Source organism: Ambystoma mexicanum, chromosome 9, assembly GCF_040938575.1.
Source record: "Ambystoma mexicanum isolate Mex_15411 chromosome 9, UKY_AmexF1_1, whole genome shotgun sequence".
Classification (NCBI taxonomy): domain Eukaryota; kingdom Metazoa; phylum Chordata; class Amphibia; order Caudata; family Ambystomatidae; genus Ambystoma; species Ambystoma mexicanum.
The window spans coordinates 576,018,140-576,043,459 of record NC_090931.1 but is presented as its reverse complement, the minus strand read 5'-3'; the positions used below and the strand labels follow the sequence as shown (position 1 = coordinate 576,043,459).

Below are 25,320 nucleotides of genomic sequence, written 5' to 3'. Positions count from 1 at the left end.
TTGAGGTGACACTCTTGGATGCCGTTAATATTGTATTACTTTATTTTAGTATAATTCTGGACAGACAAAAAACTCCACCCGACCCCTGTCCACATCGTCCTTTTTCCAACCGTCCTTTCCACAACCCTCCATCTAGAATCTCCTCTTTTGCATTCCCTGTTGTGAATCCACGCTCAGTCATGCATGCCACACATCCCCCCTTTAACAATCAACAATGTAATCGTCAAACCTCTTCGGTCAGTAGTGGGTCTCCTCCCGCTGCACATTTCAAAAGGAGACACACCTGTGGTGGAATGAGGCGAGAGTCTATTGACCATCACTCTTTCAACAATTGCCTTAGCCAGTCTTTGTTATTCGCCCATACCTATCTGATGCAGTCCTTCATTATTTTGTTAGATTTCTCTACTGATCAATTTTTTGGCGGTAGTTAAACCAAATAAATTGGATCTCAATGAGACTCCTTCGGAAATGTTTTTATTTGTGTTGATCTAAACTGCACCCCATTGTCAGTAAGTAGTATGTTGGGGTAACCTTCCCTTTGGAACACCCCATTTCACAATTGAATTGCAGTGTTTGTAGAAGTGTTTCATTATTTTCATCTCCCATCCTGACAAAAGGTAAATTAATACTATACAAAAAATGTGGTGGACCCTGACTCTAAATTGGGTCTACTATGTCCATCCCTACTCGTTCCCATGGTATTAAGGGTACCGTCATTTTCGTCAGGGGCATCTCTCGTATGAATAAAGCATTCCAACTAAGGATTGTCTCTACTGGTTGGTCACGCCTTGGCCACTGTTAAGATGGATTTCTAAACTCTGACTTGGTGGGCAGAAGCTTTAGGAGGACACCCTAGGTTTAGTGAAACAGGGGAACCTGCTGGACAGGCCCGACCAATCTAGGTAGCTTGGTAGGCGGTCATGACTAAGTCTCAGGAGGGGTGAGAGCGATCAGAATCCCACAATGAGCACACAAAGCAATGATCCACAAATTACTCTTAGACAAGTGTATATGAAAAATATCTATACATTTATTGTCGGCCGGACCAATAGACACAAGTAACTTTAGCAATGCCAAATCAGTTATTACACAACATCCTTAAACTAGACAATATATATATATATTTTTCTGATGTTTGTTAATCTGCTTAGAATCACATGCTGTGCATAGGTCCGACATCCAGTGGTCACTGCGGAGTATTGCATTTTGTTTTTCGTAGTCGAAAAGGGGACGTCGAAAAGGCATGTCTGTAACACTATCCCTATAGTGACGTGCGTTGTACCCACAATCCCTCACGCGTCGAGGTCCCTCAGATTGTTTTTTTCCGCCCAGTTACTGGTCGCCTTTATACGGAGAGAGACATTGCCAAATCATTCCTTCGACCTTTGGTCGTTTATTATTAATATTAATAACAAAGACCCCTCCCTCAACGCAGAGCTGTTTCTCCGCCGAGCAAGATCTTCGACGGAAGGACGAGCGGAGGAGATCCTTCGGCGCTGCCGAACACGTGGCCTGGCCTCGCCGGCCTTACACAGTAGGGAGAGTGGGGTTGTGTGGTCTTTCTTTTCTCTTTGAGAATGCCTTTCTCTTTCCCCTCCCTCTCTTCCGAGGTCATAATCACACTTCTGGCCCTCAGCTATGGAGAGGACACCCTTTAGGTTTTGCCCTCTTTTGCAAGGGTAAATATACCTGGAAAGACAAGCACAAACGGTGCAACCGTTGTTTGCCCCTCGATCACAAGGAGGACGGCTGTGCGGCCTGTAAGTTACTTAAGCCCAAAACGTTAAAGGACCGCAAGGTCAAAAGGTGGGCGGCCTACGCCATGTCTAGGCCTGACTCCTTGCCCGCTGCCGCCGCCGCCGAATGTGATAAGGACAGTGATTACACGGCCCCCGTAACGAGAAGTTGTAGACCTCTCAAAGGAGCGTTCACGCTCCTCGTCGTCCGTCTCCGGCCACGACAAGCCCGGCTCACGCCCAGTTTATGGGGATGAACACCCCTGCGACAAGGACGCACACAAAAAAGCACAAAAACACATACCCTCCGGCACACATTCGTCGAAGACGAAGGCAGCCATAGTGCCAATGGGGGCGTCGGGTCCACCGGCGTCTTCCGCCGACCGTAAGGGTCGTCAGCCCTCCCCGCCACCGCTTCCGCGACAGGCGTCCGGGCATTTTAAAGATAAGGGCGCTAACACCAAATCCTCCGGCGACGCGCCTCGTAAGAGTGCTCACGTTACCAGTACAAACTCGACGTTACCTAGCACGACGGCGACCGATCCCTCGGCAGAGAGAATGGTCGCCGAAAGCCTCGCGCGTATATCCACTAAAGATGCCCAGAGACGGACGGCGAGAACCGCGCACAAGGCCAAAGAAACGCCGAAGGCGCAGGAAAACAGGTCAGGACAGCTCCCGCCGTCGACGGAAAGCCCAAACATGCGAGAAGGCTACTCAGAAGGTGAAGGTTCGCTTTCTTCGACGTTACGGGACAGAACCAGGCAACTACAGGTAGAAGAAGAAGAAAATCAGTTTTCATTCCCAGACCGCTCTGGCCTACCTCAGTGGACCTTAGAGAAGCTCCAGTCCTGTATGGATAAAATAGATAGGTTCATGGCCATCCCAGAAAATAGGGCACCCAAAAGACCAAGGGAGGCACCCCAGGAGAGTCCAATGGTTAAATACCCAAGGTTCTATAACCCCATACACGAAGACATGGACTCTTACGACCTCACTGAGGAGGACACTCACTTCCAGCAGGAAGACGAGTTCATTAATGATGAAGACCAACAAGAAGAAGAAGGGTTTCATGAGGACTCTAACATAGTGGAGGAGGGTTGCGAGGAGGAGACAGGCGAGGGTGACCCAAATCCCTGGCAGTCACCAGCTAGGTCTACAGGCTCAGACAGTATAGTCATCAGGTCTACTGAAATTACACCAGTCAGGAACCCTTCGCCTGTTGATGATCAGCCCACCTTCAATGCGCTACTGAAGAAGGCAGCAGCACATTTCGAACTCGAAACTGGGAAGGTCACCCCAGATACTGACTTCGTGGAAAGGATTATCAAGGAAAAACCTCCCACTAGCCAAACAATTCCCACCCTCGCCTCAGTTAAAAGACGTATTACCCCCTCACTGTCCACTCCGGCACTGGTGAGAGGAGTCAATCCGAGAATTGAGAAATTTTTCTCACCCTCTCAGTCAGACCCACTATATATTAGGGGTCATTCAATCCCGGACTCCTTAGTGGTGACCAACACTAGGAAGAGGGCTGGGGTCCCACTGTCTACCAGCAAGGCACCCCCAGATAAAGAGGGGAAGAAGCTTTATGCCCTGGCCAAGAGAATCACCACCTCTGCAGCATTCTCAACTAGAATTGCCAATAATAATAATAGCAAGCCACGCGGATGCTCAATGGGGAAAGCTTAAGAAGGGCATCGAAGAAGCTCCTGAACCCCCAAATACTCTATTATTGGCTACAATTAATGAAGGCTCTCTGGGCAACCAAAGCATCGTTAAGAATACCCTCGATGCAGCAGAGCGGCTGGCCGTACTTTGGTACAGGGAATTTGGCTAAAGCGTCACGTCTGGCTTCGCAATTCCGGGTTTAAGGCAGAAACGCAAGCGTCCCTCATTAATAAGCCCATTGAAGAGTCTAACCTCTTTGGAAAGGCAGTTGACGACGCTCTGGAGAATGCGAAAAAAGAATTTGACACCATAAAGACCTTGGACCAAATCTCAAAGCCCCCTAACGGGCGGGGATTTGGTAACAAGCGCTTTTTTCGTTTCCAACGCCAGCAACAAAACCAGCAACAACATTATTCTGCCAAAAACTACCAAGGTAATAGTGGCCAGTACAATCAGAGAGGTCAACGCCGTGGCAAGGGGAGAGGCCGGGGTTCCACCCCTAGAGGCTCCCAAGCCACCAACAACACCAAGTGACGCGAAGATTCGGGTCCCCTCCCATGCATCGCCGGTCGGGGGACGGTTAACATCCTTTCTTCCAACATGGGAGGGAATAACATCGGACCGCTGGGTACTATCCACCGTAGCCCGCGGCTACTGTATAGAGTTCAACAGTTCCCCAACATACAGACCCCCGAGGGGACGACGCATGACACTGGAACACCTCGCCATCCTTCTCCAAGAAGTAGATCAGCTACTGGAAAAAGGAGCTATAGAGGTTGTGCCTCTATCTCAGGTAATGGAAGGTATTAATTCAGTGTACTTCCTTGTACCCAAAAAGGATCTAACCATGCGCCCTGTATTAGATCTGCGCCCAGCGAACAAGTTTGTCAAACAACAAAAGTTTCGTATGGTGACATTACAGGAAGTGATCCCACTGCTATCTCAGGGAGATTACATGACAACACTGGACATGAAAGATTCATACTTTCATATTTTAATGTTGCCAGCGCACAGAAAATACCTCAGGTTCATGATAGAGGGCAAACACTACCAGTTCAGAGTGCTACCCTTCGGCATAGCATCTGCACCAAGAGTATTCACGAAAGTACTGGCAGTGGCAGCGGCCCACCTGCGCAGGTTATCCATCCCAGTATACCCTTACCTCGACGACTGGCACATAACGGGATTCTTACGAGACATGCTTCTCAAACACCCAAAAGACTGTAGACCTTTTGTTCCAACTGGGCTTCTCCATCAACGAGAAGAAGTCCAGCTTAGACCCCAGCCAAGTCAAACAATTCCTAGGGGCTCCAATTCGAACAAAGGACGGCCTCGTCTTCCCCTCCAACGAGAGGGTCCAAAACATGCTGTTTCTGATCCCCCAATATGTGGCAGGTCGAGAGGTGACGGTCCGCAAAGCGATGCGCTTGCTAGGAATTATGGCGTTGTGTATTTATTTGGTACCACGCGCGCGCCTGCGCATGCGCCCAATGCAAGAGTGGCTCAACAGCCGGTGGTGTCAGGCCAGCGGACAATGGGACATCTAGTGGTGGTCTCGCAGGCCTTGGTTCTCTCGCTGCGGTGGTGGATAAAGGAAAACCTGGTAATAGGGAAACCTTTTGCCACACCTGCAGTGGAAGCCACTCTAACCGCAGACGCATCCCTCACAGGATGGGAGGCTCACCTATCCCATCAGACTGCTCACGGAGTGTGGACTCCGAGCGTAGCATCCAAGCACATAAACCTACTGGAGCTACTGGCGATGTTCAAAGCACTAAAAGCCTTCCAAAAAAACCTACAAGGGAAGACAGTGATGGTCCTTATGGACATCACCACAGCCATGTACTACATCAACAAGTAGGGGGGCACCCACTCTCCAGGACTGTCCAAGCTGTCCCAGAATATATGGAAGTGGGCTCTCAGACACAACATGTTCCTACTGTCAAGACATGTACCAGGGGAACTCAAACTGCTAGCAGACGAGCTCAGCGGAGACTTCCCTCTGCCCTCAGACTACGAATGGCGGTTGCGAGAAGACATTGTTTTCAACGTCTTCACACAATAGGGATTCCCAGAAATCGACCTGTTCGCAACTCTCGAGAACTCAGAATGCCAAAGTTACGCCTCCAGAACTAGTCCTAGGGGAACGGTCTGTCAATTCCATGGTCAGGGAGATTTGTTTACGCTTTTCCCCCGACTCCCCTTCTCAACAAGATTGTGCACAAGATGCACCAGGTACAAGTCACCATGATACTAGTGGCCCCTATGTGGGCCCGGCAGCCATGGTTCGCTCACTGGATGGAGATGTCCCTATCTCCCCCAGTGAAACTTCCCTGCCCGTACAACATGCTGTCACAGAACAAGGGCAAGACATTGCATCCATGCCCTCAGAACATGAACTTAGCAGCCTGGCTCCTGAGATCATAGAGTTTGGACATCTAGAACTCCCGCAGAGATGCATGGACATCCTCAGGGAAGCTAGAAAGCTTAACACTCGTCACTGCTATTCTAGTAAGTGGAAAAGATGTGTCATCTGGTGTAGAGGGAAAAGCATCAACCCGGTCGACTGCTCACCCACACAAATTGTTCTGTACCTGACCCACCTATTGGACTCAGGTCTGGTGTTCAATTCTATTTAAGTCCACCTAGCAGCACAAAGTGTTGTGGTGGAAAATCCCAGTCATCAAAGCCTTCATGGAGGGGGTAAAGAGAATACACCCTCCAATAGCTAACCCAGCTCCCGGATGGGACCTAAATGTAGTACTACCAGACTCATGGGCCCTTTGAACCCATGCACAAGGCAACTCTTAAGCACCTCACTCTTAAGACTGCTTTCCTAATAGCTATCACCTTCATTAGGAGAGTAAGTGAACTACAGGCTCTTTCAGTTCTAGACCCCTTCGTAACAGTTCACAAAGACAAGGTGGTTCTACGCACACACCCAAGGTTTGCACCGAAATTCATCTCGAAATTCCATGTGAACCAGTCAATAGAACTACCAACGTTCTTTCAAAACCCTTCCAATCTGGGAGAAAAAAGTCTGCATACACTCGATGTCATGTTTTACATGGAAAGAACCAGACCACTGAGAAAGACTAATCAGTTCTTTGTCTCGGTGGCAGCAGGAAGAGAAGGAGATGCAGTTTCAAAGTCCACTATATCTAGATGGATTGTTCAATGCATCACTCTCTGTTACACCCTTGCTAAGAGAGAACTACCCTTCAAGCCAAGAGCACATTCTACTCGAGGCACAGGGGCATCCATAGCTTTCATTGCAAATGTTCCCCTTGAGTCCATCTGCAAGGCGGCAACCTGGAGTTCGGTGCACACCTTTACAAAACACTACTGTTTAGACGCACACTCTAAATCTGACTCCCAGGTGGGACAGGCAGTATTAAGACATCTTTTCTCTACTGTTCCTTCTCATAAGCCACCGCCAACTCCGGGTACTGCTCGCTAGTCTATGCACAGCATGTGATTCTAAGCAGATTAACAAACATCAGAAGACAATGCATTACTTACCGTAAAAGCATTTCTGATGGTTGTATCTGCTTAGATTCACATGCGCCCACCTTTCCTCCCCGCTCGGATGGAAGGAACATAGACATCTTTCTACATCTCTCTCTCTCTCTTTTCTGTACTCACTCACGTATCGAAGGCTCCCTCAGGGCAGAAAAAATACAAACAGATGGACCTCGGCGCGTGAGGGATTGTGGGTACAACGCTCGTCACTATAGGGATAGTGTTACAGACACACCTTGTCGACGTCCCCTTTTCGACTACGAAAAACAAAATGCAATACTCCGCAGTGACCACTGGATGTCGGACCTATGCACAGCATGTGAATCTAGGCAGATACAACCATCAGAAATGCTTTTACGGTAAGTAATGCATTGTCATATATATATATATACATTACGTTTCCTAATGTACTACAGTGGTACAATCTAGCCACCACCTGTAAAGAGAGGGTTGAGTTAGCACAGTTATAGGATTAGGCAATTCTTCAGACTTCGCTCCCTAACTTTCGAGTTCTACCCTAAAAAGAGTGGAGCCTTGTGCTCAACAGTACAGTTGTGCGTAAAAACGCAAAAACACGCAGATGAAGCAAAAAGCGGGTCTTCTTGGGAGGGCTGTAGCAAGTCAGCAAGGGGCTTGAGGTGATGAAGAATTGGTTCCCACTATTCGAGTAGGCCCTGCCCTTAATGGCAAAGCAGTGTTCAAATGGTGAGAATAGCTAGGGAGCGTAGGCTAACCCAGCCAAGTTCAAATACCTTTTAAGGGATCGGTTGTGCAAGGGAGCCACCGGTAAGTGATGCAAGTACTCACTGATCCTCGGCACAGTCTGGACCAAACTTTGCCAGTTTAGTTAAGGTCGCTAGTAGGTTTGGGTCATGCAGTTTTGCGGTGCTTCGGCTCTCAGCGGCTGTGGGGGAGAACGATCGTCCATGATGGGACTGTGGCCTTTTTTCAGCTTCCGAAGGAGATATCAGGAAAATTCTTGTGCAGCCGGCTTCAGGGCACTGGAGGGCAGACCAGCAAGGGATCTACAGCGACCGTCACCATCACATAGTGACGTGGGAATCACAGATGTGGGCAGCGTTACGCACTCTCCAAATTCAGGACCCAGAGGAACAAGGCCTGCAATATATGGCAGGAGAATACATTGGACCACAAGCAAGCAATGACCTAAGACCCGGGTTTGCACTTGAGATGGTGGCGGTTCTGCGGGATAACCTGAAGTGGAGCTGGACAGTTCACTGGATGGCCCAGGAACACTTCCGAAGGGTCTCGTTGGGCGGTTAAGGAGGGGGCACCGAGAGTATTTGTTCCCACTACTCCAAAGGGGTGAAGCCACTTGGCAGGCCTTCTTCGAAGAAGAAAGCAGGGGTCCGACAGGACAGCAGAGGGCAAAAGGTGCCAAAACCTTCCAAAGCATCTCCAGCATTTTCCCGAGTCTGTTTCTTCCATAGTTTGGTGAGAACTCATGTGATCGACCTGGAATGGATGCAGAGCCCCTTCTCTTATCCAAAGATTAGTATTGCGCCAAAATTGAGGACTTCCAATCGAAGATCTTCTCTCTTGCATGCTTCCCATTCATGGATCAATCATGGCCAACAGTGGTCTCAGTCATTCAGGCACTCCAGACATCCTGGCACCAACAGTGTGGATTCAGACCAGACAGTCCCAACCCGATTCATGGGCACACACATGTGACAGGCAGAAGCCCTGAAAGAGATAGTTTTTTGCGGGAGGCTGCATGCCCAAATAAGGAAATCCCGGGATACTTGACTTGGGTGAAGGCAAGATACAAGATGGCCATGGGACAGAACAAACGATTTTGGGGCTCTGCCATTTTCGGACATGGTCACAGTCTTGAACCAAATGTGGTAAATGCGATATGATTAAGTAAAAAGAAGTAAAATATTATACAAAGTAACTGCTGCCACCAGTCCCAGGCACACTCGTACAATCACCAAAAAATCATTTGAGGGTGTCTAGGGCCATAAAATAAAAGGTACCCCAGCGCACGGTACTGGAAGGTACATTGTGCACTGTTAAAAAGTTACCAAGAAATAGAAACATAGTCAAAGACTAAGGGAAACATAGTTTTCCACTACTGACAGCCTGAAGGATGTGCAGTTTCCCCATAACAAATGAGCAAAAGCCCAGGAGAGTTCAGCTGAAGGCTGGGCTCCACTGGAAAAAGTCAGGATAAGAAAGCCAAACAAAAGCTAAAAGTTTGGGGGGCCCACAAATGGAGGGAAAAATGTCAAAGTTCAACTCTGACCAACTGTTTAATCTTTGTTATTCTTTGTTATTCCTTGATGCCCCTCATGAGCCAAGTCTATTATTTGTTCTCTCACACCCAATGGAGGTACAATATGATCTCACCTGAATACATTGCCCTTTATAACATGAATCTCATCTCTGGCAGGCCACACTCATTCCAAACCAACTCCTACGATTGTCCTTCCTCATCACGCCCCTTACTTTATCTGCTTCTGCACTCCTGGCAGTGCTTTATTTTACTTCATATTTCCATCCCAAACCTCTTTAGAAATTACTTTCTGCTCAATTACTAATACATGTTCTCTTTCCATTCCGTATTCCTCTTGTCCACCCACTGACAATCATGATAGAATGTGAGCTGGAATGTTCCTTTTTCCTGGTACATATTCTACAATAACATCTAAGTATTCTCCTAGAGAAGTCACCCATCTCCCAATTCTGGTTGATAACTTGTTTAGTCCTTTTGACTTTAGTGTCTCCTTTAGTGGCTTATGGTCGTGTCATACCTCAAATTAAGTACCCCACAGAAAGTTTCAGAATTTGTCTATCGCCCACTTGACTGCAATCACGTCATTCTCTAATGTCAAGTATGACATTTCTCCATCTGTGAGTAGTCTTGATGCAAATCCAATGACCATTTCTTCACCTCCTTCTGATTGTAGCAGTACTGCACCTAGACGCATGTTGCTGGTATTAGCAGACATGATAGTTTTTCGCTCTAACCTGAACTTTCACAAAGATGGGGTTTAGTTTAATACCAATTTAGTTATGCACAATTCTCTTTGGCACACCTCTGACCATTCAATTTGCGATTTACTTTTAAGTAAGTACCTCATGTGTACTGTTTAGTCTCCAAACTTTGGAATAAATCTTGCATTGTGTTGCGCCATACCCAAAAATTAACGTTATTTCTCTTTGTCCTTTGGATCTGGTGTTTCTCTAATCATATTCATAAGGTCCTTTGTACGTTTTATGCCATATGGCGAAATCCCATATCCCAGATTTTCAATACTTTTCTGATCGAATGTACATGTTTCTTTACTTAATGTCAGACCATGGGAGTCATTAGGAGTACGCGGTCCGGAATTAACCAGCATGTTTCCATACCAGCATACTTTGAGTTTGCCAATGGGGTAGCCAAAATCTAGGGGTAAATCAGAGCCCCCAGCGCCAACAAACAGCCAGTAGTACCGACCCCAGTGTTACTGGTGCTGGTAATGCTGAATCCCCCCACGCCCCCCGATGGAGTTGTATGGGACTCCATGGAATGGGGATTTACTGGTATTCATGCCGCTTGCACTAGGCAGGAATTACCTATCAGGTGGCGGGATCCCGGAAAACTCCTAATGAGCCCCCATTTTCCTTCAATATCCATAAACTAATTTCTGATGCTTGTTAATCTGCTTAGAATCACATGCTGTGCATAGGTCCGACATCCAGTGGTCACTGCGGAGTATTGCATTTTGTTTTTCGTAGTCGAAAAGGGACGTCGACAAGGCGTGTCTGAAATACTATCCATATAGTGATGTGTGTTGTACCCACAATCCCTCACGCGTCGAGGTCCCTCAGATTGTTTTTTTCCGCCCTGCTACTGGTCGCCTTTACGCGGAGCTCCTCGAGAGACATTGCAGATTCCATCTCCTCGACCTTTGGTCGTTTTTTCCTGTTTAAAGATTTAATATATCGATCCCTCCCTCGACGCAGTTGTGAAGCTGTCTCCGCCGAGCAAGATCTTCGACGGAGGGGACGAGCGGAGGAGATCCTTCGGCATTGCCGAACACGTGGCCTGGCCTCGCAGGCCAAATACAGTAGGGAGAGTGGGGTCGTGGGACATCTCTGATTCTTTTTCTGAGAATGCCTTTCCTTTTCTCAATATCCATAAACTAATATATTGTCCATAAAAAAAGATAGGACTCCAACTTCCAACATGAATAAGTTACGCATAATTCTCTGGAAAACTTAAGCTGCAGACACTAGACCAAACTGCATGTGTTTGAACTGGAAAAGTCCTTGTAGCGTAATGAACACTGTTGATTTTGTTCATACTGGATGGGATTTGACTTGACTGCAAGCAGACTTCAGGTCGGGCATTGAGAAAATCTGGGAATCTACAATGGTGGACAAAACCTCCACAATATTTGGGAGTGGATTATGATACTGTATTATACACTTATTCAAGGCATTCGGATTGATGCACAAACTGAAATTGTACCGAATTTCATTACTATTACTATTTAGATAGGAGACACCCAATCAGTGCTGTGATTTTTTCAATAATGCCTTCTTTCTACAATTTTACATGCTCTGTTTTTATTTCTCCCCTTAGCTATAGTGGAATATTTCTGAGTCTGTGGACCACTGGTGCCGAACCTGCACATATTTTTTATCTGATGCACATAGCCCTTAAGACATCCAATTTCCTCATGAAAACGACCACTTTCTTCATGTATTCACAGCAAAGCACTGTCACTTCCGAATTTGGGTTCAATTTAGTATCCAATTTCTATTGATACAGCCATCTGAGCAGCAGTGTGTTACCTCTGCTGGCCACATAAAGCTTTCCTGATGCTCGTCTTCCTTTGGTATCAGCTAATTTTATCCCCACCAAAAATATTGCTGTATGGATGGTCGTCGGGAACGGCCATAGGCAATATGTTTAGTGGGGATAATATTTGGGGTTTTTGGGAGCAGGGGTTGCGACAGTTGTCTTGCTAATGTTTGCACGCCCAGCCTTTCTACTTTATAATTATATATGTATCTTCTACCTTGTCTCGGTTTGGTGGCTCATCGCTCCTTGTCTTCCTGCCGGAGCTCGGAAGCTGGTCAATGGGCTTCACAACCGTTGTTACTGCACTTTTGGTTCACCTCTGGTCTGGTGGGGCTTTACTCACTTGTCACAATTAGTACTAACACTGCTGGAGGCCATGCGTCAATATTTTATTACTTTATTTTAATATTATTCTGGACAGGTAAAAAAAACATCAAGCACTTCTCCACAGCATCCTTTTCCCAACCTTTCTTTCCACAACCCTCCTTCTAGAATCTCCACTTCTGCATTCCCTATTCTGACTCCACACACTGTCATGCATACCACAGGTAGTTAGGTTTTAGTGGCAAGGATGTTTGTTTTGGACCGCCAGAGATGTGGCCGGAATCGACGCAGATGGACTCTCAGCTGGTTTAGTGCAATGTTGCCTCTGTTTCCTGGTCCATTTTTCAGGGGGTGTTGTCTTCTGTTGGTGTTGTGTTGGTCATCAGAGGCTTTATTGAAAAGGAAGGTTTTCATGGCCTTTTGAATTCAAGTTGGTTGCACGGAAATACATTCACCAAAAATGCCTGACCCTGATATCATGTCATGAAGTTATACCACATCCATTTTAAACCTTCAACAAATAATTCGGACAAACATGTTTTTGTTTTAATTTACCAATAATATTTCAATTAGGGTGTTAGGTTGGTGTGCCACGGCCTGACGGGATCATGATATAAAATTAGTAGATTCAACCCTGCAGATAAGCAGTGTATGTGCCCCTTTTGATTCCTAAAAGCAGGCAAATACTCCAAACTGTTGCTTGGTGCCCTCCTTCTGGGGACTAGCATCACTCCCCTGATGAGTTCTAAACTCAGGTCAGGCGTTCTTTATACTGCATTCCACATTGGCTTACATGGTATTTTAGTGATCTAAAGGCTGTACTTGTTTACAGAGGCACATGGGTAGATCCTTGTCTGGCTTGGTGTGGATGGCACTCAATAGATCTCATGCTTAAAGACTGTGCCAGAATATGTGCATGTGAACTGATATTGGAAGGTGCTGCTTGTGTGATCAATGCCTAACACTTGGGATTGCTTCTCTTGTAAAATGTGGACTTTCCCAGAGTTCCTTTCAGGGATTTGGAGGATGTATGTGTCACAGTATGTTTGTGATCATTTCTGTTGTTTGTGTGACTATCTACGTCATCGGAAAAAGGAGTGGAATTTACTTGAGGAAGGTGGGGCTGTAGCCAGCCTATCAATATATTGCAGACAAGACAAAAGCGGCATATCCTCACATGCTCAAACTAATATCTGGAGCCCGAAAAGATGTAACATGTCTTCTCTTTGAAGTAGATCACAAATACCCCCCAGCCTCCACTTCTTTTTGCCCCTGCAGTTTGTATTTTCGTGGCAGGAGTTCTCCAACTGCGGCTGGAGCATGTCTGGAGAGCACATTTAGATTAGGCCAGGACTGCCATAGGTTCCAGCCTCAAGCTTGTCCTGAACTTCGACGGCGGGCTTGGCTGCTGTTTCAGTACGTATGAGGACAAACGGACACACAGAGAGGTGGGGGGAACAGGGTCTTTATACTGCTCCACCAAACATGCCCCCTAATTTAGGAAAACCTTTAAATACTATACAAAGAGTTTGGTGGACAGTGGAGTGGCACAGGTAGAACATCAACCTCACGCTAGATCAATCATCCCAACCTGGGGGTTATAACAGCCCCAAGGTTAACAATCAACCAGCCATTTTCACTGCACAATACAAATTGAGCATGATTTCCAAAAATATATTTTATTCAATTAATTAACAATGGTTAAAAGTAAACACCTTCAAAGATCTGTTAATATTCAGCAACACAATACAAAATGCAAAAAGTGGACACGGGAAAACTCAAGAACAAAAATACACAGTGACAGTGAGAGAAGAGGAACCGTCTTAATTCCGGATCCACATACGGGATAGGTGAAAAATCACTATCAAAAAATCACACAAAAAATGTTTCAATTGACTTACATCAAACTATACTCTACTCAGTCACACATTGAAACTCACACTGCATCACACCCAATCAGCCCAACATGTTTCATTGCTCGTACATTCACACCAAACACAGTGAAGGGAAATTCATCGGGGGCTTGTATTAAAATAGAAGCAACAATTCACATTAAAAACTTATTATGCCACACTGGTGGGGTTTTACTTTGTACCAACTACGAGAATGTTTCCATGCGCCTGGTTAAATATTGCAATTCAAAAAAATGTGTTGCAGTTGATGTTGGGGCAATAAAGGGGCATTTGACCCCTACCCCTTGAGGAAAAAAGTTGAAGAAAAAATGCTCCACACTCGAAGAACTGCACCACAGCGTATATTTGTGGAAGCTGAAATTGATTGATTATAATGCCCTTTTTGATAACACGTGTTTCGACACACCAGTGTCTTTTTCAAATCAGGGCTGGTAATAAAAACTAGTGAAAGTGTAGGCGAATTCACAATGAAAAACATATATCAGAGATCATAATGCATAATCAAACACACGTAGAAGTAAACCATGAAAACAAAAGATGAAATTACATTAAAAATAGTCACAGAGAAAAAAAGGGGGGTGAAGGGGAAGGAGGTTCAAGGTAAGAAAACAGAAAGAAAAAAGGTAAAGAACAACAACAAAATATTAGTACATACTCATAGGTCATTATCTAGTAGTGTTTAAACAAAAACATCAATCTTACTTAAGATGATAGATATAGGGGTTTGCCCATGGAGGCCTTACCTACATTCCAAATCAAAAGTCTTCAATTCAGTAGAACAGAAAATCATGGGTTAAATCCCCCTGTTTTGATTCATGACAAAATATCACATTTTAGACAGTAAATACATGTGTCTCGTCATTTAAAACGTCCAAAATTGGCAAAGTCTCCTATATTACATATTATTTAAACTATATGTTTAAGTGAAAAAAACCTACAATAGTGAATTACCCGAAATTAAAATAACCTCAATTATACAAATTAGTAATTTTTTGTAAGAAAGTGTTCATGTAAATACTGGATGAAATCCTAACATGATAGAATAATAAATGCGATAAACAACGTCTGACTAGAGCGCGGCAAAACAATTCAAATGATGTACTCATAGACCAAATAGTGCTAAGTCCAAAGGCGCCGCGACTACATGTATGAAGTATGCGCTTACTCTGGTCCAAGCACGGCCAGCCCATTACTCGAGTTGCAGCCGTGGGCAGAATGCGCCAACAAAAAAGCGCTGGGGGCACAAAAGAAATGTGCTGCAGCTTACCTCCAGCTTATACTCCATCTCCTTTCGTCTGGGTCGGTCGGCAAAGCGGTTTCTCCCAAGTTTACAAGGGTTGTCTAGGCAACCCTAATCCTACTACTATTTCCATTACAGCCTATTCGGAGAGTCAGGCAAAATAAATGAGCACCATATTAAGAGTTCGAATTGTAGAAAAGGAAATACGAATCGTCGAAATAGACAAAAGGTCCCCATGGGGCTGTAGTTTTAGCATGTAGAGTAGTCGGAAAGGCTAGGCAAATAAATATCTCAGTATATTACCAGTATATTACCAGATAGCAGAAAAAAGCTGTAGTATTAGATGAAGTGACAAAGGTGATGGGGGCACGGCTGAACAAAATACCATTCACGCTAAACATGTGTTTAAATCCCCAGGATTACATGAAAAAGATGTCATATAAACAAATTAACTGTAAAGCCAAATGGTTCCAAATATTTCAGTATCATGAATGCTAGTCGAGAACAATGAGTAACATGTAGTATTGTAGTACAGATAAAATATCAGCAGGAACACATGAATACATTTAAGGAACGTTATGTGTTATTTCCCCCTTAGAGGAAGTACGCCATTTCATGGTCTTGGTTCAGGCCAAATTCTGTTGCTCTAAATTTACAAATTGTGCGAGTTTCCATCTGGCGAAGGAGGATCTCTCTGTTACCGCCATATAACGTTCCTTAAATGTCTTCATGTGTTCCTACTGATATTTTTAGAAAACGCTTTGCCGACTGACCCAGACGAAAGGAGATTGAGTATAAGCCGGAGGTAAACTGCAGCACATTTCTTTTGTGCTCCCAGCGCTTTTTTGTTGGCGCATTCTGGCGCACGGCTGCAACTGAAGCAATGGGCTGGCCGTGCTTGGACCAGAGTAAGCGCATACTTCATACATGTAGTTGCAGCGCCTTTGGACTTAGCACTATTTGGTCTATGAGTACATCATTTGAATTGTTTTGCCGCGCTTTAGTCAGATGTTGTTTATCTTATTTATTATTCTATCAGGTTAGGATTTCATCCAGTATTTACATGAACACTTTCTTACAAAAAATTACTAATTTGTATAATTGAGGTTATTTTAATTTCGGGTAGTTCACTATTGTAGGTTTTTTTCACTTAAACATAAAGGGCCTCATTACAACCCAGGCGGTAAGTTACGTTTACGCCATGGTGGTTGGCGGATTTACCGCCCCATTCCAAGGTGAGTGGGGCGGTAAATCCCCATTTCCCATTTACCCTTCCCCATTCCCATTTTTGCCCTATAGGGCATAATGGGAGTGGGGAAGGAGATAATTACGCCACCGTAAATTACAGTGCCGTAATTATCTCCAAGGTCCCTTAGCGCCATGGATTTTAACGCCTGCAAAAAGCAGGCGTTAAACTCACCATGGCGCTAAGGGACCTTGTAATCAGGCGTTAAGGGTCGGCGCAGTTTACGGCGCCGTAAACCCCTTAACGCCTGGGTTGGAATGAGGCCCATAGTTTAAATAATATGTAATATAGGAGACTTTGCCAATTTTGGACGTTTTAAATGACGAGTCACATGTATTTACTGTCTAAAATGTGATATTTTGGCATGAATCAAAACAGGAGGATTTAACCCATGATTTTCTGTTCTACTGAATTGAAGACTTTTGATTTGGAATATAGGTAAGGCCTCCATGGGCAAACCTCTATATCTATCATCTTAAGTAAGATTGATGTTTTTGTTTAAACACTACTAGATAATGACCTATGAGTATGTACTAATATTTTGTTGTTCTTTACCTTTTTTCTTTCTGTTTTCTTACCTTGAACCTCCTGCCCCTTCACCCCTCCCTTTTTTTCTCTGACTATTTTTAATGTAATTTCATCTTTTGTTTTCATGGTTTACTTCTACATGTGTTTGATTATGCATTATGATCTCTGATATATGTTTTTCATTGTGAATTCGGCTACACTTTCACTAGTTTTTATTACCAGTCCTGATTTGAAAAAGACACTGGTGTGTCGAAACACATGTTATCGAAAAGGGCATTATAATCAATAAATTTCAGTTTCCACAAATATACGCTGTGGCGCAGCTCTGTGGAGCATTTTTTCTTCACATTAAAAACTTGTTTGTGCAATTTTGAAGGCTATAAAAGGAGAAAAACGGCTAAAAACCGCTTTCTAAGTGCAGGGTTTCCCGGTCAATACCTGGTCTTACCAAAAATCACACACTATTAATGTAGTGTAAAGGTTAGACACTGGATCAAATGAATAAGAGCAGCTAGATTGGCGCTTAAGCCGTCAGCATGGCCTCTGATCCAGCGGGAGGTAGGTGCCACACATCTTACTTAAGGCTATCAAGCATGGGCTAGGGAGATTCTTCACAAGAAAAAACACCTTCGGTCGTGAAGTTGGAAAGTGGCTCCATAGCGACTCAGAATTACGCTGTACAAGCAGCCTGATTAAGCCTGCAGCTAGTTACACCATCCAGCTCATGATATGCACTCCCGGGGCCGCATTGTCATCAGTTGTAATTATCGACAATCATCCGGTCCAAAAAATCATCGGGTCGGTATAGATATGGTGCAGGGGGGTCGTAATCACTCCTCTGGGCGAGCACCACTCTGCGGGCATCTATGGTGTGGTCCCGGAATCAAGCAGGCAAAACCTCAGTACGTATTAGACCATTCTTGAAAGTATTGAGATTACGTTGACTCTATTCTCTCTGGGGGGGGGGTGGATTTGGCAATGATTATTAAGGTGCTGATGGGTGTATATGTTACATGTGGGTGACCCTTAGTGCGGGGCAGTTGTGAGTGCCTGTGATCTATGTGGTTGCTGATGGCCTTTTACCCTGGTGAGCAGGTGATGTTCTGTTCCCGCTGGCGTTATTGAGTGCAAATTGTAATTGGGCTTGAGGGTGTTGGAGGCATTGACTCTGGGTTGGCTGGCCCACTTTGTAGGAATTGTCGATCACAAGTTGTAAATTACTTCAAGCAGGGGGAGTTAGAGCAATACAGATGGCATCTCTATTTGCAGATGGATGTAATGTAAGTAGAGGCATCCTAGAGTGCAGACAATGGTGGTAGATTTGTCTGCAGGTTGGATTGTCCTCTGCTTGTAGATTCAATGGCAGTGAAGAAAAACGAGAGCTTTCATCAAACTCACATCTCTACACATTGTGAAGTGCAGAAATGTGCACCTCTAAACATTTGTTAACGCTGCACTTTGTTTTCTGTTTTCATCACAATTTGAAACCTTCAGCCACACCTCCCTTTCTTAATATGTGCATGGTGCCATGATTCTCCTATGGTAAATATCAAGATTTGTAACATATCCCTGTTCTTAGCTGTGATTATGCAAATCTAACATATGCTTTATTCATGTTTTGCAGGTGAGGATACGAATAGTGCAATCATTATTCATGAGGGTTTGCAAAATAGCACCATGTCGGATCAGTTACCACTGCAGGACATGCGTTCAGGAAGCGATGAGCCAAAAAACAAAGATTTCCTGCCGGTGAAGACGTTGATTTTACGACGCGGATTGGCCATCACTGCGCCAGTGGTTCTCTTAATAATTGGAATCTTAGTAAGGCTCCTAGTAGAACACAATTAGAAGAACAACTGCAATGCGTGTGAGCCTTAGTAGCATCAAGAGATATTTCCACTACAGGGAAGCAATCAGTGTTAACTACGCAAGAAAGGCGGGAAATGACCGGGTGCCATATTGCCTGACCCAAAGGTGCCAATTGCCATATTCGCACAGATCAAAAAAAGTACTGGTGCCTTGACTTAGAACCGATCTGCCATTATGCACCAATCACATTGGAGGAGACCAGAACTCTACTGAGGGAGGTAACAAGTGGAATTCCAACGCTATTCAATCACTAGGAGCTGTGCTCCCCCCAAATATGGCTGGTAAACATGCCCCCAGAGCACCTGCCAATAAGCTCCGAATACAAGCTCATTTTATTGGGACGAGAAATTGAACATGATATCATTATTTTAAATGCATTTATTGTAATGTAGGATTTTTAAAAATGTCACTATTTATGTTGCGATTCAGGTGCAAGACACACATCAACAATAAACTGTTATGACTGTTATTAAACACCATCACAGACTAGACATTTTCATATCACGAAATATGGTACTGGGAATGAGTCCTTTGCAGGTTGTCAATTCTTTGTCCTGTGCAAATAACCTTTAGTCAGCTGACCCTTTTTGGGCTGTGGGTTGGGCGCACCTTTCACTGTGCAATAGGTCTCTTTTTGTGATGCAAGGTTATCTGTATTCCCACTACTGAACTATTCAATTTTTCTGCGATCAAACGAACAATAGCTGTGCCTCATAAAAATAAGCATTATATTTTGTATCCAAAAGGAACACAATCTCTTATACTGTGTCCAGCCCCACCAGAACATCTTATAGCATTGAGGCCTGACAATATATTCATGTATTGCGCCGCCTCCTGGGGTGAACTAGACTGTGCTGTGAGGTGGAATGGAAATAATAAAAATGGTGTGAGGATAAGAGATGCAGGCGCATGATAGAAACAAACAACAGACAACTGGAAAGGTACAAGGGGGTGGAATGGATGGATGTATGCTTGTGGTAGTAGGGGTTCATGTGTAATCATTGGTAGTAGATCAAAGAAATGTTGATCAAAAAGGAAGAGAAGAGCCACGGTGTCAAGCAACGTTATGTGTGGGCATATTTCTAACACATTGAATTTGTGTTACTAGAATTAGTAAGCACATGGTTGTGTGATGATTTGAGATGGGCCATCCTATCATTCATCATGTGTGTTGCATGGGTGACATGTCTGTATATTAGTGCAATTATGCTGAATGTCCTGGCATCAGTGTGAAGGCAATATTTTTGGAGTATCATATCTGTCACGTGATTGCTTTAGTGCTAGTGGGGGACTAATAGGGTTTGGGCTGGATGGGTGAGAGGTAGGTGTCCCAAAACAGCCAGAGTTATCCCTCTCCTATAAAAGCAAGGGGCTGACCCAAACCTATCAGCTAACTTTCACCCGGTGTCTCTCCTTCCGCACTACTCTAAAGTGTTTGAAAGGGTTGTGTTGAACCGTCCTACTAATTTCATAGTCAGCCACAACCTTTGAGACCCCTTATAAGCAGGTTTCTGCTCCTGTGTCTCCAAAGAAAAAGCTCTCATGAATGTGTCCAACTTCATTACTGCTGCTAAGCACTCCAACCTATCCTCTATCCTAATTATTCTTGACCTGTCTTCTGCATTTGACACTGTCAATCACTCTGATCTCCTCAATACTCTCTTTTTTCTTTGGATTCGCAATGAAGCCCATGCCTGGACGGAATCCTACCTTGCCCCTCACCAATTCTCTGGCTCCTGGAGCAGCAACACCTCTCAACTCACTCGTCTAACTGTTGGTGTTCCACAGGTCTCTGTCTTGGGTCCACTTTACACTCTACACCTCTGATCTTGGGGCACTAATCACCTCCTTTGGGTTCTTGTACCAACTCTTCACGGACGACACCCAAATCTTCTTCTCTTTTCCTGATCTCTCCTCTGATCTCTGTATCAAAATGTCCTACTGTCTCTGTGCCATTAAATATTGCATAGCTTCGCACTCTTTGATGTTATACTCTACCAAAACAAAGGTGATCTTCTTCTTTTCCAAAAGCTCTCTATCCTCTCTTCCTCTGCCTATCCAGTTCCCACCTGACCCTCTCCCCTACTCTTCTTCAACTAGAAAGTTGGCGTCATCTATGACCCTTCTCATACCTTCTCTACTTTCATCTCCACAACTGGAAAAGCAGCTGGCTTCAACCTCCTAAATATTAGGAAAATCGGGAAACCTCCTTCCTTTCTACACCGCCAACCACTCTTGTCTTCTCTAAACTGGACTACTGTGCCAGCATCCTCTTTGGTCTCCCCAACTATGCTTTCTGTCCTGTCTATAAGATCATTAACTCCGCTATCAGGACTCTCTTTGAACTCCCTCACTGCACATCTACTTCTCTGCACCGTCACCAGGCTGGATGGCTTACGATGCAAAACGGCCAGATTAAAAAAAATGTCTCCTGTTTCACAAATCTATCCACGGTAAGGCACCACTGCATCTGTCCTCCTCTAGTCAACTCTACAAGTCTTCTTATAATCTCTGCTCTGCCTCCTTGACTACCCTTGAGGCCCCTCTTCTCCCTGTGCTTCCTCTCGTTTCCGCTCCTTCTCTCTTTTTGCTCCACTTGCATGGAATTCTCGTCCCCTGGACATCTGAGAAACAGTCCACACACATTTGTTCAAAACCAAACTAAAAGCCTACCTCCTTGGCTCTGAATTACCCTCTTAAACTAAAAACCCCATCTGCCTGCTAAAATGTTCCCCTTGCATCTAACCTGCCTCTGTCCCTCACTTCTTCTGCCTCCTCTCTAGCACTTTACCGATCATGGTCGAATCCCAAGGACAGCTGGCCATACGGCCAACTTGCACTTACAAATGTCCAATGTTCACTCTCCTTAATCCATGTCTCTCTACTTAGGTATTGTCCCCAGTGACTGTTGCATTTACACCCCTCCACAACCTGGTGAGAATGCCCCTCAAACTCACCCCATTGTAAGGAGCTCACTGCTTCCCATCAAATCTGATTTCTTAACTATTGTATGTTTAGTTTAGTTTAGTTTATTTATAATGCACACCAGACCCAGGGGCATCAGGGCGCAGAAGATAAGAACATGTTCAGCTTAGTTACAGGGTACATGGGTACATGAAATACAGGAAAAAATATACACTAGAACATCAGTATATACAGTGTAAATTACATGATCAAGTAACATAGAATTAAAGTGAGCGCAATACATCAGGAAAGGAGTCCAAGTGGACTAGCACATAGTAAGCGAATCAGTAAGCAGAAGGGTGGGCGTGAGTAAGGTGTGTCAAGAGGGTGTTAGTCAGAGTGATTATTTATCATTTTCTTTTAGCCAGTTGGTCAGATTCTGTCTGAATTTAGAGAAGGGCTGGGGTTCTCTAATACCAGGAGGTAGGGAGTTCCACAATTGCGCAGCTTTAACTGGGAAACTGTGTCCTCTGATAGTAGAGAGTCTGAATCGTGGTACTTGGAGGCAATTAGAGTTGACTGTTCTAGTAGGTCTGGACAAGGTTTTTTTTTCCAGATTCTGTCCCTGAGGTATGGCGGTGCATTATTATTAAGGCACTTGTGGCTAAGGGAGGTAATCTTAAATTGGATTTTATCAAAGGTGGATAACCATTTGTGTTTTCTTCTTGTAGAGGAAATATGCTCATTTCTATTGATTTTGAGTGCTGCTCTCAAGGCATTGTTCGGGAGAACCTGTATTTTGTGGATAGTCTGTTTATTCGCTTCAATGTAGAGCGCATTACAGTAATCCACTTTGAAAAGTATGAGGGGCCTGGCGAGCGTAAGGCTGCTGTCGGTGGAGAGGAATTTTTTACTGGCTCTAAGTTTGCATGTGTATGCGGTAGCAGAGGCTAGGGAGTTGACTTGTTTAGAGAAGTTCATGGTGGCGTCTAGGTAAAACCCTATGGTCTTCACTTCCTTTGCTACTTTTATGTTGTTGCCATCAATAGTGAAGTTGGCATAATCTGGGCTAAATTTGGATATGTGGGTCGGGGTGCCTAAGATAATAAGCTCAGTTTTGTCATCGTTCAGGCATAGTCCATGGGTGGCCATCCATGCCTGAACAATGCTGTAAATTCTATTCACCAAAGCCAGATCCACGGCATAATCTCCTGAAAGCAGAAGGAGGATTTGGGTATCATCTGCATAGTTCGTGTAGGCGATACCCAAATTGTCAATTTCGTCGAAGAGGGGCTTAGTGAATACATTGTGGAGTGTAGGTGCACACAGGATCCCTGTGGTACACCCCAGGTTATAGGGATAGAGTCTGCTGAGGCCGATGGAGAGAAGACTCTCATGGTGAGGTTGCTCAGAAAAGACTCGATCCAGGTTATAGCCTCCTTAGAGAAGTGAGCTGTGGAGTCTAGGTAGCTGCATAAGACTTTGTGGTCAACCAAGTCGAATACAGCGAGAGGTCTAGAAGGAGGAGTGACGAGATCCTAGTAGGAAGTTAGATTCCAGGAAGTTCTGTATTTGAATATAGGCTACTTCATCTAAATTTTTTTGAAGAAATGGCACAGTCGTGATGGGCCTAAAGTTCATGGGAATGGCAGGGTCAAGGGTTTGCTTTTTCAGTAATGGCAGTACCCAGGATTCTTTCAGGTTGTTTGGGACAGTACCGGTAGTGAATGAAGAGTTGATAAGTTTAGTTATGAAGGGTGAGAGTTTTCTCGCAGCATCCTTAATAAGTTGTGCCGGGCATTGGTCACCTTTGCAATTGGGCGATTTAAGTCCCAGTATGACCTTCTCCACCTCAATGGTCGATACTTTATAGAAGCTAAAGCGTATTTCTTGTTTATAATGTGGTGGGGGAGGTATGCTCTGAGGAGTTTGAGGTGCTAGCGAGGCTTTCTTGTGGGAAATTTTGGTTTGTAAATTGGCGACTTTGTTAGTTAAGGCGTGTTGGATACTGGAGAACCACTTTTTGTCTTTGATGCAGTTTTCTTGTGGTACAATGGGTGTTTCCAGTTCTTTCAGAATACTGAACAATTCTTTGACACTAGATTTGGATTGAGATATTCTGTTATTTTAAGTCTCCTGTTTGGCTAAGAGGATGTCTTTCTTATATTGGGTTGAGACCTTAGTAAGGTTTAGTTTGCTTTCTGCTGATGGGGAGAGTCTCCAAGCAGTTTCAAGCTTTCTTTTAAGTAGTCTAAGGTTTTTTAAGTGAGGGGTGAACCAAGAGTTAAGGTGTTTTTTAGGTTTGCTATTCCTTAATTTGAGCGGTGCGATATTGTCAAGGGCTGAGTTCATGACTTCGTTGTACTGTTCGACTAGAGAGTTTGGGTCCTTATTGTCCGATACAGAATTAAGTTTAGGTATTATATGGGGCAGCAATTCTTCAACTGTCATGATTTTTTTGTTCCTCGTAAGTGAAGGTGGGGCAAGCGAGGACTGGGCCGTGGCTAGGTTAGTTGCCAATGTGAATACTAAGAGATGGTGGTCTGTCCAGATCTGAGGAGCAATAGACGTGATATTTACCTCGCAGTTATATTCTGCTATCCAGTCGAGGATTCAACCTTTATTATCCGTGGGTGAGTTAACTTTCTGGGAGAAGCCAAGCTCTTATCTGGTGGTCTATAGATAAGAAAGATATTTAGTGTTTGTGAATTGGCAGTGGCGATTTTGACTGTGAGGCATTCACAAGTTTTCATAGTGGGTGTTGTGACAATTCTCATGTCTAAGTTGGTCTTGGCTATAATTGCTATTCCTCCACCTCGAGAGATATGTCTATCTGCTTGTTGGTCTTGGCTATAATTGCTATTCCTCCACCTCAAGAGATATGTCTATCTGCTCACAAGATAGTATAGTTATCGGGGACTGCCAGCGATAGGGCAGGGCCTGCCGCATCATGTAACCAAGATTCTGAGATGGCCAAGAAGTCCAGGTTGTCTGTTAGTATGATATCTGATATTTCGGTTGCATGGGCAACTAAAGACCTAGCATTTATGAGAGCTCCTTTAATGTTAGGTCGGTGGCTTTCTGATGTGGGGGTGGTGCTAGGACTATCTTTGTTCGTCCGTTTAGTACGGTTCAGTGTAGGTCTTTTGTGATGGTGAGACAGTATTGGGCTCTGCAGTTACTTTCTGGAGTAGGCACTTTTTTAGGTGGTTTAATTGTTCAATTTATTTAGCCGCTAACTCATACAGTTTGGATAGGCGAGCGCGCAATCATAAACCAAAGAACATTGTTCTTCCTGCATATAAATAAAGAAATAAATACATTTCATTTTGTCATTTGTATCGCACCTTTCACCATGGGTTTGGTCTGAACGCACTGTATGTTGAAAGCCCTCAGAGGGACCAAAGTCTGTAGTATGGGAAAGTTCGGATGTGTGGGTATGCGTGTGTTCATAATGGCCATTAAAGGTTATGAGGGCATGGCCGAGCCTCTGCTAGCCACCTATATCTAAATGGCATATTTGTGGGTGGAGAGATATACAGTAGGGGAAT

At 44.5% G+C, this 25,320-nt stretch overlaps 1 protein-coding gene across 1 annotated transcript in view; it reads left to right on the top strand.

The window, feature by feature from the left end:
* Window positions 1-19,344, top strand: part of LOC138488297 (multidrug and toxin extrusion protein 2-like) — a 624,530-nt gene extending 605,186 nt beyond the window's left edge. Inside the window, exon 17 of the mRNA XM_069615180.1 lies at window positions 18,621-19,344. Coding sequence (XP_069471281.1) covers window positions 18,621-18,844 — 224 coding nt within the window. The 3' untranslated portion in view covers window positions 18,845-19,344. The remainder of the gene's footprint in view (window positions 1-18,620) is intronic.
* The last annotated feature ends 5,976 nt before the right edge of the window (window positions 19,345-25,320 follow it).